Source organism: Nipponia nippon, unplaced genomic scaffold, assembly GCF_047370975.1.
Source record: "Nipponia nippon isolate SJK-2023a ecotype South Korea unplaced genomic scaffold, ASM4737097v1 scaffold_5, whole genome shotgun sequence".
Taxonomy (NCBI): domain Eukaryota; kingdom Metazoa; phylum Chordata; class Aves; order Pelecaniformes; family Threskiornithidae; genus Nipponia; species Nipponia nippon.
Genome location: NW_028262369.1, coordinates 41,844,220 through 41,860,881, shown reverse-complemented (window position 1 = coordinate 41,860,881; position 16,662 = coordinate 41,844,220). Strand labels below are relative to the sequence as shown.

The following is a 16,662-nucleotide window of genomic DNA, read 5'->3' as shown; positions in this document are numbered from 1 at the left end:
CCTGTGTAATCAAAACACTATACATTTAAATTCAGAAATAAAATAACAAGGAAATCTCATTCCTTTCTCTGCCAGCATTCATGACTAGTTATGGAAGAATCTAATGCTACAATCTAATGATTTTTAAAAGACAAATTCCAGCTGGGGTAAACTGCTACTCATGTTTCAATGAAAGTGAGAACTTGTTGTCGCAGTCTGAAGGACTATCATACAAAGGAAGGAAAGCCTAAACCGTAAAGAGTGGTAGGTAGGTTAAAATTGCAAAGGACCCAGAAAAAATATGCCTGAGTGATATCCATAATACTTTACAAACATGCTTTTAATGAGATAGGATTGTAATCAACTTTCCACGTGCCTGGTTATCAAGAAGCAATGTTATAAATACAACAGCAAACAAAAGTTTACCTAAGCACTAACTAGCAGGGTTTTAAAAAATATAATGCTGAACTAGTTGTTTCCATTAAAAAAGTAGACTGTTTAAACGAACATGGGACTGTGCAGGTTATGATTTATGTATATTTGATTTAATATCGAGTAACATTCAAGCTTAAATTCTAGAATTCCATCCGCCTTCCTGAACAGATTGAGATGGTTACATTTTTCAAATTTTGAGAGCACTATGGAATTAGCATACAGAGCTTTTCATATTTTACGACTGTAGAAAACAGCTGTAATGGCCTTTAATCAGCCACAGAGTAGGATATCCACTTTGCTGTAATCACAGAAACGTCCTACTTCACCACTGTAGTTTGTGGATATCTAAGATATCCGTAAGTTATCCATATTTATTTATTCCCAAAGAGATGAATCATTTAGTTTACTGAGACAGGGCTTCGGTTAAAACTCAAGTACAATGGAGAAAGCATGTCTACCTGTATTACAATCCTAGTAGCAGAACTTCCCAAACTCTGAAAAACAAAACAAAACAAAAAACCACAACAGAGAACATTTAATTTGACTTGGTTAAATGCAATGCAGTTAAACAGAAAATACCAAGTTGTACTATTTTGCTTGGGAGAATAAATGGAAAGGTTGCACGTGTGATGTACTTACTATCAAATTCTTAACACCTAGCATTAAACTAGTTTATTGTCAGCTCTGAAAGTTTCGGGAGGCAGCCTGACCCTACTAAGTAATTTTCTACACTTGCATCAGCTTTTATGGAGAGTGGCAGAGCACAGGCTATACTATTTTTGCACTACCAGTCAGCTCAGCTTTTCCAAATGTGGTGAGTGAAGCTAAGACATCATCATCATCATCATCCCTCCAGTCTTTCTCACTGTCACCTGCATTGGACATATATCACCACACATATGAATTAAATTCCTGATCCAGTCATTTGTTTGCTGAATTTTGGGGCATGAGAGACAAACGTAAAAGTGTAGAAGACACCATCTTGAGGCAACTGGTTTGATCCCATAAGAACTATATTACTATTATAGAAATCATAAGAAAAAAGTATGCTCACCTGGGGGTAGGTATGACGCTGCAAATGAAACAAAACAATCTTTAATTATTTTGCAAAAGGGCTTGTCCAAACAGAATGTTGAAGAAGAAAAAGGGTGCTATCTTTTGGATGCAAGGCACAACCAAATATGAAAGAAAGATATGGAAAGAATAGCATAGAACAAATGCATCTTAATCTTCATTCAGGTTAGAACAACAACATGTCTGATTAGAAACTAGACATCAGAAAAATGTGTATCTCAAATGTTAGATCATACAAACTCATTTCAACCACCTTAAGGTTAAACTTACTTTTGACTGACTGTATGAATTCCAAGTAAGCAGAGTGGAAATTTAATAGTTTAAAAATGAGAATGGAAGTGAATTTACAAAAGAAATTTGCAACAGAAACAGAAAATAAAAACTGCTCAGGAACACAGAAGCAGTATGCATTGAGAGACCTGGAATCTGCAGCTAATCCAGTATCTCTGCAAGTACTAATAGCAATCATAGAACTATAAGACTTGTAGCTATCTTCCCACTGGCTTTCCCTGAAGGTAATTATGCACCTAGGGTACACACTGCCTGCCAAAGAGTTGCCTCCATACACGGGGAGTCTTTCTGACAAATTAAACATGTAGATATTTGAAAGCTTTTTGAGTTAAAATTCTGAGCATTGTAGAGAAAAACTGCTTACCACAGGTGGAAAAGGGTTGCTGTTGGCAATGACCACTACCTATAGAGAAATCAGAGAAAGCTGTTTACTCATCATAGAGTTAATTTAAATAGTTAAATATGTTAGGAAAATGAAGAATACTGAATTCTCTAAATTTACAAACTCTGATAATAATGCTATGGATGATCACTTTTATAAAATACTATTTTTATTAAAATTTTTAATGCACATTACCAAGCAAAGAAGAATATATACATATATGTGGTTTACACAAGAATATGAGGAGATAAATGACTTGCTCCCAGTCACACAATGACTCAGCTGTAGAGGCAGAAGCAGGATTTAATGTATTGTACCATATCCACTGGTCTATACTGTGTGGCCTTTTTGATCTTCAACTTTCCACCCCAAACTAGAAGATCAATTTCTTTTCTCTTTATTCAATATTACGCTAAAAAGAGGCCTAATATTGAGTTCATTCAAAAAAATTAAGCCAAATGCAATAGTAGTATCTTCTGTTTAGGTTTTAATGTTTTCTAATTAGGAGCTTTTTTTTCCCCTCCCCCCCCCCTTTTTTTTTTAAACTGGAAACAGTTTATATTATCCAGTGATGTAAAAAAGAAGAGGAGAGTTGGTGCTATCAGAAGTAAAGAATTCTAGTATAAAACAGGGAGAAGTATTAAATTTTTATAACAAAGTTATTAAAAAAATAATCTATCAGTATGTTTTGAATTCTTAAAACAATCGGAAATTAAAATTAAAAAAAATATCTGTGAGGACATGAATGCATACACTGTGTGTTTACTGTACACACCACAGTATTAGCCCTGAGCTTCCTGGGGACTGAATTGAGAGGAAGAGTCCATGTAAATATAATGAGTCAAATTTAACAGTAATATGAATTCTATTGATTTCACTTGCTTTGAGTCACACTCATTCTCCAGCCCCATCTGAATAATAACTACCTAATCTAGATCCTTAAAAGTCCTAATTACATCGCAATCGCTATCCTAACTTTTTTAAAACAAATCCCTGTAAACATGTATGAAATTTTATTTTATATACAGTCAAGTCAACTATCAACAAAAGCCACCACAGCACAGCTAGTCAGTATAAGGCATCTAAGAACCAAACTGATCCAAATCATATGAATCAATCTCGGTTAAAACCTTGAAAAGGTAACTTAACTGGTAAAAGGAACTGTAGTACCACTGAAATAAAAGGAGTCATGCCAAGTTAAAACTGTAAGAATTTTTTCCCTTTCAATTGAAAAGGAGTGCTTACCTTCTTACTGGAATCTGAACTGCTTGAAGGGACAGACTGTAAAAAAAAAAAACAGAATTCATTTTTTGCTTAGGTAAATGTATGACAAATTAACTACAGCACTATTTTCCACAAGAACGTTATCGCTAACTCATTTCCCTAAAGTACCAAACAAAATAAGGTTCTGAAGAAAAATATTAATGTATTGGCAATTAATAAATGAACAACTGAAATAAATCAACTGATTTAATTTTTTTCTATAAACCCTAATTATTTTGCTAGTTTTACACAGCACTGTATAAAAGCTGCAAATGTTTCACCTAGCATCAAACTGGAAGTTTGTTTACAATAAAAATAAATCATTGGTAGGAAAAAAAAAAAACAAAACAACCTCTTCTGTCTTCATCAAAATACAAACCAACCCAAACTCCAGAACCCATTCCCCCAAACTAAAAAACCTACCATTGAAATATAAACTGGAATAAATGGGATGCGCCATAAGAATAGAAATGTTTTAAATGAAGCACAAAATAACATGCAGCAAAGTTTTCCATTTTATCAACCCATATGTACAATCGCATAGGCAAAAGCCACAAAAAATACTTTTAATTCTTAGTAACTATCAAAGAAAGCACTGACTTTTGGAAAAACATAATAAAAGTAACTGCTGTTCATTTACAGAATAAATATAATTGAATTTCTGTGCAAAACATAAGTAAATAACTTCTAACAAAGTTGATATTCAACATACACTAAACATTTAACTCATCTGTTGAAGTAATTTCCAGATATGATTATTACTTAACCATCTGAACACAGTCCTACTTTATCCCCTTCCATGAATTTTATTATTGTTTGATAGAAGTTGGGCATAACTGCTTAGTTTCTGAATAGCTTAAGAAACTGAAAACATGTTGGAAAGCACACAGTTACCTGGCCATAGGTAAGACCACTGCTGGATGCGGATGCACTCTAGAATAAAAACATAAATCAGGTATTTATTTATATAATAATTTGTTAATTATATCTAGAAGTCATCGCTTTTTTCCTTAGAGGATGTACACTTCAAATCAAACTGATTTCATCTGTACTTAAATAAATCTAGGGCAATAGTAAAGTACACTGAACTTTTAAAGGTAACTGAAGTAAAAATTTTCCAACGTTCTACTATAGTCATAAGATTAATGCTGCTCTATCACAAATACAGTTTACATATTAAACAAAGATAAAATATATTTAATATTTAGGAATTAATATAACTAATGATGTATTTAAAGTTAAGCATATGATTAAGCAGTTTCTTCGCTAAGGTTTAAGTTCCTAACATGCATTATAGTGTGTTGTCTTTCTAATAGATTTTTTTTACTTGCTTTCGTGATTTTAAAAATGCAAAATATGTTAGATTTTAAAATAAATCTGTTTCCAGGTGAAAATGAAATAAATGAGATGGACAATAGAAATTTCTCTACTAATTAAAGAATTATTAGATTAATACAGAAAGATTGTAAAAAACCCCAAATAATATTGCACAATATGCAATATCCAAAGACAATTACTCTAACATAAAGCAGTAAGAATTCTGACATTTTAGTAGGCCAACAAATTAAGCGTTTATAATAGGTGATGAGTAGCCTCTATAACATAAATGATTACACTTCAAAGAAGGGATAATGTAACTCCTTTTAATTTTGGTTTTTAATCTCAGAATAATACCTCAGACTACCACTATTTTCCTTAATATATTTAGGAAGAATCATATAGCTCTACAGAAGAGAATCAAATGCAGTTTTGCAATAAGGAGATGAGTTAAGAAGCCTAGTAGCAGACAAGCAGTAAATACATATATAACCAGCTTACATCTTCACAGGCGTGTTGACTATATGCATTTGCAGCACCTCCCTAAGAAAAAAATAAAACCAGTTATTTCTCTTCTATAATTGCTTGAGAAGAAAAGGTACGCTTTGGACACCCTCAATTCTGACCGATCCTTATGTAGAATATGTAAAGAAGAGATGATAAGAGGAGTATTGTACTCTCCACTACTAATGCGTGAACACCCATTTGTGAACATAAGAGCCAGGCACATTAACCCTTTGTATATTAGTGATTATCTAGTGGTACTCAGGAAACATTTTAAAACAGACACTGTCAAGACATTATTTTAATAGAAATAAATTATAAAGATTTAATATAATGCTTGTAATTAAAACATATTATGTATGTAATAGGTACATACACATATATGTAAAAATTAGGAAGTGGAAACTGGAGAGAAACAAAAATTAGCACCTTCCTGATTTACAGTCTATCAAATATAAAATATTGAGGTCCAGTATAAATACTAATAGTTCCTTTTTTAAAGTAAATCTCACTTATTATTATTATTAATACAATCAATGGTGTCCCCCAAAACTGTAATTTTGTTGTTCTTTGCAAAAGCCCAATACACATTGTGATGAATTTTACATTTGACAAGTACCGATGACATGAATGTTTTTCATTTTTGGAAACATTGTCCTTGTTGGTGCTCAGTCATCCCCATTTTTCTAGTCTGAAGTGGCAACTGATAGTGCTTAGCAATAGAACTACATGACTAGCTTACTTTTGTTTACTTGCTATACTATGAAAAACAAGCAAAAAAACCTGTCATTGACATAGAAAGAGTAAACTTGACTGTTTCATTTACCTTTCAAGTTTTTTCTCATTTTTTATATTGAGTAAATGTACATAGTAACTTTGCATTAAAAAATAAAAATTTTATCTTGTAAATGCTGAAAGGAAACTAAAATAATTATATATATTTGACACAAATCTGCAAATATTTTACTCCATACAATTAGTCACCATCTTGATAAAAATGCTTCAGCTAGGTTCTTGATCTATTCAGCACCACATTAGAGCACTCTTGCATCTTTCATCTGTTTCTGGATGACTGGCTTGACCTGTCTAGGATTCATAACTTCACAAGTATCCCTGCTGCATGAAAGAATGGAAAACTGAAATAGCCTTAGTTATTGTAGATATCTGTGTGATTACTTCTGAGAGGAGGAACAACTTAGAACATGCAGACCAATTCACACCAGTCTTGTCTTGGGTAGAAGGGGAGAACAGACAACCAGTGTAGTACAATGAGTGTAATATAGGTGCAACAGAGGATAACCCCTTCCAGTCCTTTTTTCATGATTCTATAATCCATAAGTTTCTATTTAACTTTTTAACATTTTTGTCTGCCAACTACTTTATATCATTGAATAAACTGTAATATTAATCTTCTAGCTCTCTCTTCGTTATTTTCTATTTGCAACAGAAACTCCCACATGAACACTCATATAAATAATGCAATTGAAGGCTAGGAGTTACTATAAATATAGTTATGTCGGGGACAAAAAAGTAAACATAAGAAAAGTGCTTACAGGGCCACATCCACTCCTGCTTATTGTGTAGACTACTCCACTCTGAAATAAAAACAGAAGTCAATTATTTCCATGTAAAAAAAAAAAGGAGAGGGGGGAGCAGAAAGAAAAAAAAAGCCCTGCTGTTTATGGCAGGAAAAGCTGTGCAACTGGCAACATGTATGTGCAAATATGGGATCAACAAGTACAGAAGTTACCAGTTCACTGGCAACTGGCTGTAACAATTCTAATTTAGCATGAGACATTAGTCATCATCTGGATTTCATAGAACTTTGTCATTGGTCATGCAAGCTTTCAAAATCCACAAGTTGTTTTACTAAATGGTCTGTATTTTAGATAAAATTAATAACTATATAGTTATAGTACTCTTCCTACTTACTAGTGATTATGTTGACATCAAGTTACTAGTATATATCAAAATAATTGTATTTCTCAGAGTCTGGTAATTCCACTTACAAGTAGTAAAGATTGAACAAGTGGAATATTACCAGATAATTCACTAATAAATACAATCACTAGTAAGTAGGAAGAAATATATCCTTGAGAAGCTCAGTTCACAAACCTGGAGACATACCAGAAAGCATCTGACAGTTCAAGTGCAAACAGGCACATTATGGCAGTGGAGATAATTAACAAAAAAACAGGTGTACATTTCTGTGATTAAAGAAGTGAAAGTGATCAGTGAGAATGCAGACATACATGCCCCAGTAGTTTTAAAAGGCTAACTAGACAGTGAAATCCCCAAATTTTCAACTCCAAATATAATCCGATGTTAAAAGTGATACAGATATTATACTGGAGCTTTAACATACGCATGAATATCTAGCGAAGTTTGGAGAAATTTGCAAATTTTTGTGGAGAAGACAGTGAAACACAAGTATAATTAGTCCTTTTATTTTGATCATTAAAAAAAAAGAAATAAGAACAATGCCTAACAAATCAATTAATAATAAGTACAGTTTCATTTTCATTATGCCAGATGTCTCTAGAACTATAAAACAGAGTTTGTGGCTGTGTTTGCACACACATGTGCACACACAGGTAGGAATCCTCTAGGCAGATGGAAGGAATCTTTTTTATTCCCTTGAAAGGGTCAAGTTAATGCTTGATAAAAATGCTTAATGTGTGAAATCAGAGGTGGCGAAGCATCTTGTAGGTAAGAATACTGACAGCAAGCTATTGAGTTCAACAGAGTGTAGGTAGCTGAACCTGGTCCAGGTACTGAACATAACTCTGGCATTCTGCGTTAACTAGCAGAGACGATATTTCAGTACAATATCAAATCACCTCAGTACTCTGTAGTTACAGAATTTTAATTGTTCAAGGTTACTAAAGGAAAACGTAGAAATGCTAGAAGTTAGGACTCTTACCTGACTGCCTGAATAGCTGCTCTGAGAGGAACCGGAAGGTCCAACCTGTGAAGAAACCGAAACACTATTTATTATTTTGCAGAAAATTGATTTTTATATAAATGATTTTCAGGAAAGAAAGATCTACTTGGTGGGAAAAGGAAGAACACACAAAGTAGTTTTCTGTGACTTCATTCCACCAACTGATACTATTAAAATAATTTCAGCTAAAAATTATTTTATTCTTTAAAGACAAATAATCAAAACTATACCAAAACAGCTGGTATAAATTAACATAATTCTGCTGCTTGCACCCTTTTTTATCTGGCCTCATACACTTGATGTCCTTCATTGAGGAGGAGACCTACACTGTCAAGATCATTAAAAAGTAGATGAAAACTTTTTACTGATATGACTATGTAATCACTAGACACTACGAAAATGTAGGGCATACTTGCTGGGAGGAAGGAAAAAAGAAAAAGAGGCTTCTTCACTGAGCTGAAAGTGATAGTTTTCAGAAAAAAAAAATCAGATAATTAAATTTTATATCTAGATCATGATTTGCAAAAGGCAAGGTTTCAGAGCTGTTGTAGTAAGTGATCTTGAAAAGCAAGCAAGCACTATGACTAAAAAGTGAAGACAGAAAAAAGAAAACTTCTATTAGAAAGTTACTCCAGATTAGCTAGAGAGAACCTGCAGGAGGAAATGGTTACAAGGCTGACAACCAGTTAGAAAGTTTGGGAATTTAATCAACCAAGGTAAATTGGCAAAAAGAAAAACAGATTGAGCAACAAGAGGGATAAAGCTGTGACTAGAAGCAGCCTTTGATTAGGTCTTGAGATCTTGGGCAATTAGCAGTATGTCAATGTCTTTGGAGAAAGAATATTTACCATGATGCATCGACCTTGTGGTGTGTAAGTCCCTCCACGCTGTAAGAAAGTACAGGTTCCAGTTACTGCTATTGACTGGTGTATAAATACCAAATTATTTTAAACAGGAAACCAACTGAATTCATATTCATGGTCTGAGTGAAGAAGTCAAGTGTTTCATTGCTTACAGTACTTTACACATTGTAACAATCTGGTCTGAGAACTGACATTTACCAATTCAAAATAAAAATACCTTCAAAACTGCATACAAAAAAATGTAACCATAAATGAGATCTTGCTAGGAAAGTAATTTAAATGGTACGATATAATCTTCATGCTACAACCATGAAACAACTGGACGAGTCGGACAGGAATTCTAAAACTGAGGTAAGTGAAAATTGGGAAATTGAAGAAAAATTGCTCTTACCTTGTTACATTCTACTTCTATCATAAACTGTGGAAAAAAGAAAAGAGGAAACATTTACAAATTATTTATTGGAAAAAAAAAGCAGCTTATTATAGGAAACGGGAAATACATTTGGTGAAGCGACAGACAAAAGTCAGGTGTTCACTCTTGGTTAGATTGCAAGATGACATAAATCAGTGTTGCTACAGTCAAGACCCAATATGGTAAACTTGAACAGACTTTCTTTACTTTAGCTGCCTATCATGTTTAATATGTTTCATATAAGCATAATTCTTATTAAAAAATATTTCTTATTTTTTAATAAACAAACTCATTTCTAAGAATATGCTACACAGCTATAGTTCCCAGGGACTGGGGCAGCAGTAAAGAACAGCACAGTACACCAGAAGTACAGTAGAGTTCTCCTTATGACCAATTTTCTTTTCTCTGTCTTTACACTACGGATTGTTTTGATAACTAGATTATTAGTTTCCTTATTTCTGTGGGGGAAAAATAATATTTATTTAATTTTTTCATCAATTTAGTAAGGGGATTAGGCAGTTAAATTGAAAGTGCTGAAAATACCTAATGATTTTGGCAATCTTAGTTAATCAACACATGACAATGAATGTATGTCTTGTATCAAGTCAAAGATATTTTAATTTACTGTATTAATTTCTAGTATGCAAATACACTGAAAACATACCTTCCTTTTACTTTTTCCTGTCCCATTGACTGACTCAGAACGTGTAGGTGTGAGAGTTTTGCTCTGAATTCCAACCCAAAATTTCTCTAGATCTTGAACAACGGTTGCACTGGAAAGAAAACAAAATAATCATTATTTTTCTATCAAAATATTTCAGTACAAAATACCAATAAACTCTCCTCCCCCCGCTCCGGCCAAGAAAACCCACTCTATTTTGATTTTAAGGGTACGCAGTACAAGTTTGAAAAGATCATAATTTTCCAGAACACTTTTTCTGTTACTGTATTATTATCCAACATCATTTTGAAGATAAATAAAATAGATACTGAGAAGGAGCAGCAGAGGAATGGACACTATTTGAAAAAGCACTGACTCCATGGGGAGTATCAGCTCAAACATCCATAAAAATTGCCACACCTCTTCCCCGCTCCAACAACCTATATCTATGACAGTGAACTGATTTTCATGGCATTAATGAGTGGCAGTGATCGTGTTTTTAATTAGTGTTCTTTTGCCCCTTTTTGTATTCCTCAAGATTTAAGGCAGCAAGGCCAAGATGCCCCTATCATAGTCTACACTTCAAACAATATCAAGCTATCAAATATTTAGATATTTTCCAATTACATCAAGCATGCATTTTGTTAGACCAGGTGATATTTTTACAAGCTTCAGATCTGCAAGAAAAGTAGCATTAAACGTAGAATAAATTTGTCTTCTCCTGTTTTCAGCAGTTAGTTCATGGGACATAAACTTATTTTTGAATTTATCTTACAAGCATTTACATCAAACTACTATTCTTCTGCTGTTCAAAATGAAAAAAGTTATAATTGAACAGAGTCTGAACTTCACTTATTCAGGGAACTAGTTACATTCATATTGTTGCTTTTGTAATTAAAGAGGTCAAAGTGTATAAACCGATTACTCAAAGACCCATTAATAACACTGTGCTTAATGGAATTATTTACATATATTAACATCTGTAGGACAGTGTTTACCTTTTATAATTGTACCTTGAAATGGAAATCATGTTATTTAGTGGACACAGTGGGAAGTTATGACAAACTATGAAAAAACCCATGATTGTGGCAAGACAAGATCAGAAACAGCAACACAGATCCATGTCAAAATAATCCATAGAAATAACATTTCAAGGAAAAAAAAAAGATAAACAATTACTTACATAAATTGAAGATCTCTAACATCATGTGGAGCAATCCATGTTGTTGTAACTTTCTGCTTCACATCTGAATTTGCATGACTTACTGCTGAATTCTGCAATTAAAAAGAAATACATATAATTATATAAAATGCGAAAGTGACTTTTACCTATATTATTAGGGGAACTGTCTCTACTACAACAGGTAACATTGATGTCCTCCTAAAAAGTGCCAGGTAGCTTCTACATTAGATTCATATCACATATAGAAGATACAGTTATTTCTTGAGAAAGTCTAAATTTTTAAACTCTACTGATGAAATAACTTTGCCATATAAAAAATGCTCACTTCTTCTATCTATTCTGATTAAAGTATTTAAAAGGAAATCAAGCTTAAGTAAGTATTCCAAAGACTGAACACATACCGTCACGTTATGACAGTCCAAGCCTTTAGTGTTTGGATCTGTAATTTTAAAAGTACCAACAGGAACATCTCCTTCTATTTCTCGAGCTTGTAGATTAAATCCTTTAAAACCAACATCTTTAAGTGCTTCTAGAGTCACTGTGAAAACAGACATTTTGAGAAACTTAAGTTTCATACACAGCTAAAACCTCTTGATGTTTAACAACTAATTTCCCTCACTCCAAAGCACAAGACTTCATGTACAGAAATTACTTAAAACCTTTTACAATTTTAAAAAAGGTTGAGATTTATTAAAGTCTTTATTAATTATCAAGAGAATGACAATAAAGTAAAAGGAAAAAATTTGGAAAGACATTTCTGTGTAAAGTAACATGAAATATATGATTTACTGACAATTTTAAGTAATTCCACTCTACCAAATGACTACAACTTTCTTATAAATCTCATTTGCTCCCCATGCATACTCAGAATATTGGCCAATGGCCCTGCTGACCAAAAGTTTATTTTCTGTCTAATTAGGCCTATGAAGTCAAAATAGCTGCAGGAGAAAGAGAATTGCATTTCTTTCTACCTCTGTTTCAAAAGAAAAGATTAACTTTTGCCTAAGGCTGAATTGCAGAACCATTTTTTTTTTTATATGTTACAACTGGAAAAAGAGAAGCTAGACAGTTTGGCTCTCGTGTTCTTTATTAAATATGAAAAATCAATAATTATGAACGACTTAATTTTACTCAAATTTTGTTACTGAACGAGCTCAGAAAAATATGGAAGAGAACAGTTTTGTGTATATCCAAGCAAGAAAAGCATGGTTAGAAAAAAAAGGTGGGGGAAAAAAAAAAGGCAAGGTTAGTAGCATCTGGGATTCAGTATTTTTGTCATGGTAAATCCCATATAACCTGTATATACTTAAATCCATCCATCATTTTGCCGGCAATACTGTTTTAAATAATCAAACAGCCCTCTCATCCTTGAAGGACTTATTCACACATGTTTTTCCAAGAATGGTAGCTATAATAGGACTCTAATGCTTCTCCATTCTTCTCCCTACATATCACTCTCCGTGGAAGCACATCCATGCTACTAGGTTTAGGTAAAACAGAGTCCCAGCTGGACAGTAGCTACTTAGTGAATAATGTTCTTTTTCAGCTACTGAGATACAACAATGGACGTGTGATGGATTACAACTCACTTCAACTTCCATGCTTCTTCTAGCAAATGGCTAGAAAAAGAAGCATTCACAAGCCACTTGAAGTGTGACAGCACCATGAGATGGCATCATAGTGTGGAGAAACAAGGCTGCCAAGGTGTTCCATCCAGAGAGCAATTTGGGATTAGGAAGATAAAAAGGTGGTTTAAGCCACAATAGCTCCACCTCCTGCAATTTGATAAAATCTGGGATGCAGCTCTTAGAAGGATGACTCAAAATGTCTCACTCTTGAGTTGTCTTATATTGCATCCTGAATTTTTATTTTCCTGTAAGATGACAGCATTTGAACATTTAATGAGTAGGATCCCTTTGTATTGCAGAGGCCTGACACAACATCAGATACTCAAATATGAAGCTAAAGAGCAACTAATTATTAGTCCAGTTTGGCCAGCTGTCCCGTTTCATTTTAATTTTGTCACGAAAATTATAGCATGAAGTTAAAATACATCTATTATATAGGGAAAAGAAAAAAAGAGATAATATATTTTCAGTTATAGAAATATATACATACATATATATATAAAACACTTCAAAAAAGATTAATATCTGAGATATAGATGAATGAGATTGAAATTAAAAAATAAATTTAAATAGACTGAGAGGAAAATGGGGGACTTTTGGTGAAGACTGGTAATTCTCGGAGACACAGATAAAGATTTTATGTCATTCAGATTATTTACCTTGGATTTCATTTCCTGGCTCAAAGTTATCAAAAGATACAGCAATAAGATATGGTGGTGCAGATGTCTGTGGTTCAGCTTCATAGTTTGGTAACAGAGAATCACAATCAATTGACGTATTTGTCTGTGGAAAACCAAGGATTCTGGGCAAAAATATCCCACAGAACAAAAAAACAAAGCAGGAGTGTCTCCTCATCTGTGGAACAAAGAGACAATATAGTTTATAGTAACTTCTTTTTAGTAGTTGCCATGTTTGACAAATATCTGCTTTTCGCCAGGGCAGGAAACAGAACAAGCCTAGAAAGCTGGGCTTTCATTGCATTAATGTATTTTGAAGAAAATAAATTAAATACCTATATACACAGCCAGAACAGTGCAATAAATGACCCAAATATTTCCATTTTAAAGTACTGAATTATTAATAGAAGTTTAAATTCTATGGTTACATGACAGCAATCCATTAACAGCCATGCCTGCTGCATTATGGTTTTGGGCTAGAAAAGGCTTTAAACAAACTTTCTCATTGTTGACCCAGCAGATTTAGCTTAGTTCCTTCATTATTCAAGACCTAAGACACAATCCTTGGTCTCTCAAACTGCTTTTTGGAGATATAACCATGACTAGCATGCTCTCTTTTGACTGCTTTGCCTACTCCCACTTCCAAGAGACAGCCAAGAAACCTCTTGTTAAAGAGGTCCTGGACAACTCTCAGAAGTTCTTCAAAATATTTGTTTCCTGAAGGACTTAACAAAAGACTTCCGCAAAGTCCTTTGGAATTTCTAAACAATTTTAAAATACTAAATTGTTAGTGTGTGCTTCCTATGAGTTAAGAATAAATTATACCCAGTACAGAAATTCACAAAAATAACTAAGAGGCAGGACTGAGGTCTAGTCTTCAAGGATTGTTAGTGGAAAGAAAATGTATTTTCTTTATAATTCACTTGTAGTACTGACACTGATATTAAACTGTTTCCAAGAAAGAAAGAAAACATTTCCCAGCAGTATTCTCAGGTGCTTAATACCAGATTTTATGGCCCATGTTCAAAGTCTAAACATTCAACTGTGGCACCACATAATTTGTAAGGCCATTACATCTTACGAATAGCTCACTGTTCCAGTTACAAAAATGCTGATACAACTGTTAAATTACAATAAGTATTTAGTAACGCTATTTTCCATGCCTGTCTGCTACAGGATTGCCTTGTGTGATACAATAGGCTGTAAGAGAAAGAATGGAGATATTTACTTGAGATTTTTTAAAGCATTTCAAACACAATGTAAGAGATATGTTCAATTTGTATCATCTACCTGTGTATCTTAATTTGTGCACGAATGCATAAGACCATTCGGTTTTGTACGTGCTAATGAAATAACGAACAGAAGCATCTGGAAGCGGGGGGGGGAACCTTTAGAACACAATTTCAAACATCCATGCACTAAACTCTGAACTTAAACAACTTTTTAAAAAAGCCAGAGTCAACAGATAATAAAACAGGTGTCTGTGAAGTGTTGAAAGATTTCCTATAGGAAGATGATAAAGGTTTGCATGGTGTCACAACCAGTAAGTGCAGCAATCAGGAAAGCTATATATGCAAGTTATCGTGTCTTTAAAGCAGATGAAGACTATCCCTCCCAAAAGTCTCATGAAAATGTCACTTAAATGGGAACCTGGTAAGCATTATGTTTTGGTATCAGTACGCTGGGTGCGGTTATCCAATCTCTTGTGACGATTTTGACATGGCCCACCTCTAATTAAATTTTAAATACAGCATGTAGGTGCTATTATATTAACAGATGTGGTAAACAATGATTTAATATGAACCCGTCTATGTGTTGTTGAAATCTTTGTCTGACTCATGGAGAGATGGAAAAAAAAATCTGTTTCTAATTAGATGTTCTATTTCAAAGCACAGAGTCTTCAGCACTAGTTCAGCTGGGATTGGAAAATTGTCTGGAGCTGCACTCTGCCACGAAAGAAAACCAGTTTGAAACCTCCTTTCCTCTTTTTCTGGCTAGAAGAGAGGCAGGAACACAAGCACAACAAGTTAAAACACAGCTGAGATGCCTTCTCTTTGCATCAGCTCTCTGATTTAACAGTTCAAGAGCTATCCTGAGAGTCTCATCGTGCCATCCTTTGCAACTAGGTTTTAGATGAGGAAGAGAGAGATATTAGCATCTTACAAAATTCCAAGTCCAGACTTGAGGCAGAAGCAGAAAATAGTTTCCAGGGACCAGAGTTTCAATACATATTCAATGCAATCATGTTATCTTGCATCACAAACGTACCTTTTCTCCATGAAAAATGTATAGAAACTAAAAGTAAATATTTATAAAATAGAAGCATAGGGAATCCTGGCAAATAAATATTATTTGCAAGCTTCTAATCGGATATAATTATGAAAAATTAACTGTAACCTCAGTTCCTTCATCTGATGGAAAAAATCTAATTCTTTTTTTATCACAGATACAATCCCTTCTTCCTATGAGCCTATATGGCCCACATCTTTCCAGTACCTGAGCTGCTACCTTAAGAATCCTCTTCCACGTTTAATCTAACACGACTTCAGGCCAACAATTAAATCCCTGGGTGCTAGTTAGTTAGCTACTGCGTTCAAGTCTAGTGGACTCAGGAAGAAACGCTTTGGTGGTTTGCTTCTCCAGAGCCTTGGGCAAACTTCTGAATAGAGGCAAAAGATGTTTTAAAAGCCTTTAAATACAGAGCATTTAATTAATATGATAAAGACTTTTCTCTAATTTGAAAAACACAGTCCTGGCAAGTCCATCCTGCCAACAGTTTAAGGCTCAGTCCTGTATATTCCTTTCTAATGCCATTCTTTCTGAGTATTTTTCACCTTTCTTTTCTCCTCCTAAATGCTCTTGATGAGCCACAGACTTACTCTTTGAGAATAAATATCACCAGTTAGTGTGCACCCTGTCCACCACATCCCCAACAACACACCTTATCGACCGAGTGCTGATGCGTGGGCATCCTCCGGTCCCTCTATGGTCAGTGTGGAAGAGCTGCGGCTGGGCAACGCAGGTGCCCCAGCAAGATGAGAGAGAGGAG

General features: G+C 34.0%; 1 protein-coding gene across 21 annotated transcripts in view; it reads right to left on the bottom strand.

The window, feature by feature from the left end:
• LOC148052155 (uncharacterized) overlaps nucleotides 1–16,662 on the bottom strand; it is an 84,575-nt gene that overhangs the window by 39,090 nt on the left and 28,823 nt on the right. For 15 of the 21 annotated variants that reach the window (XM_087734181.1, XM_087734194.1, XM_087734195.1 and 12 more), the window contains exons 1-15: nucleotides 16,555–16,607; nucleotides 13,596–13,791; nucleotides 11,710–11,846; nucleotides 11,309–11,400; nucleotides 10,129–10,237; nucleotides 9,444–9,470; nucleotides 9,038–9,076; nucleotides 8,169–8,213; nucleotides 6,799–6,840; nucleotides 5,243–5,284; nucleotides 4,319–4,357; nucleotides 3,407–3,442; nucleotides 2,144–2,182; nucleotides 1,469–1,486; nucleotides 873–908 (exon numbers count right to left, since the gene is read on the bottom strand). In XM_087734181.1, coding sequence (XP_087590307.1) covers nucleotides 873–908; nucleotides 1,469–1,486; nucleotides 2,144–2,182; nucleotides 3,407–3,442; nucleotides 4,319–4,357; nucleotides 5,243–5,284; nucleotides 6,799–6,840; nucleotides 8,169–8,213; nucleotides 9,038–9,076; nucleotides 9,444–9,470; nucleotides 10,129–10,237; nucleotides 11,309–11,400; nucleotides 11,710–11,846; nucleotides 13,596–13,791; nucleotides 16,555–16,584 — 927 coding nt within the window. In that variant the 5' untranslated portion in view covers nucleotides 16,585–16,607. Of the gene's footprint in view, nucleotides 1–872; nucleotides 909–1,468; nucleotides 1,487–2,143; nucleotides 2,183–3,406; nucleotides 3,443–4,318; nucleotides 4,358–5,242; nucleotides 5,285–6,798; nucleotides 6,841–8,168; nucleotides 8,214–9,037; nucleotides 9,077–9,443; nucleotides 9,471–10,128; nucleotides 10,238–11,308; nucleotides 11,401–11,709; nucleotides 11,847–13,595; nucleotides 13,792–16,554; nucleotides 16,608–16,662 lie in introns of those variants that run through there. The other 6 variants (XM_087734184.1, XM_087734185.1, XM_087734187.1 and 3 more) reach the window with 1 other exon arrangement.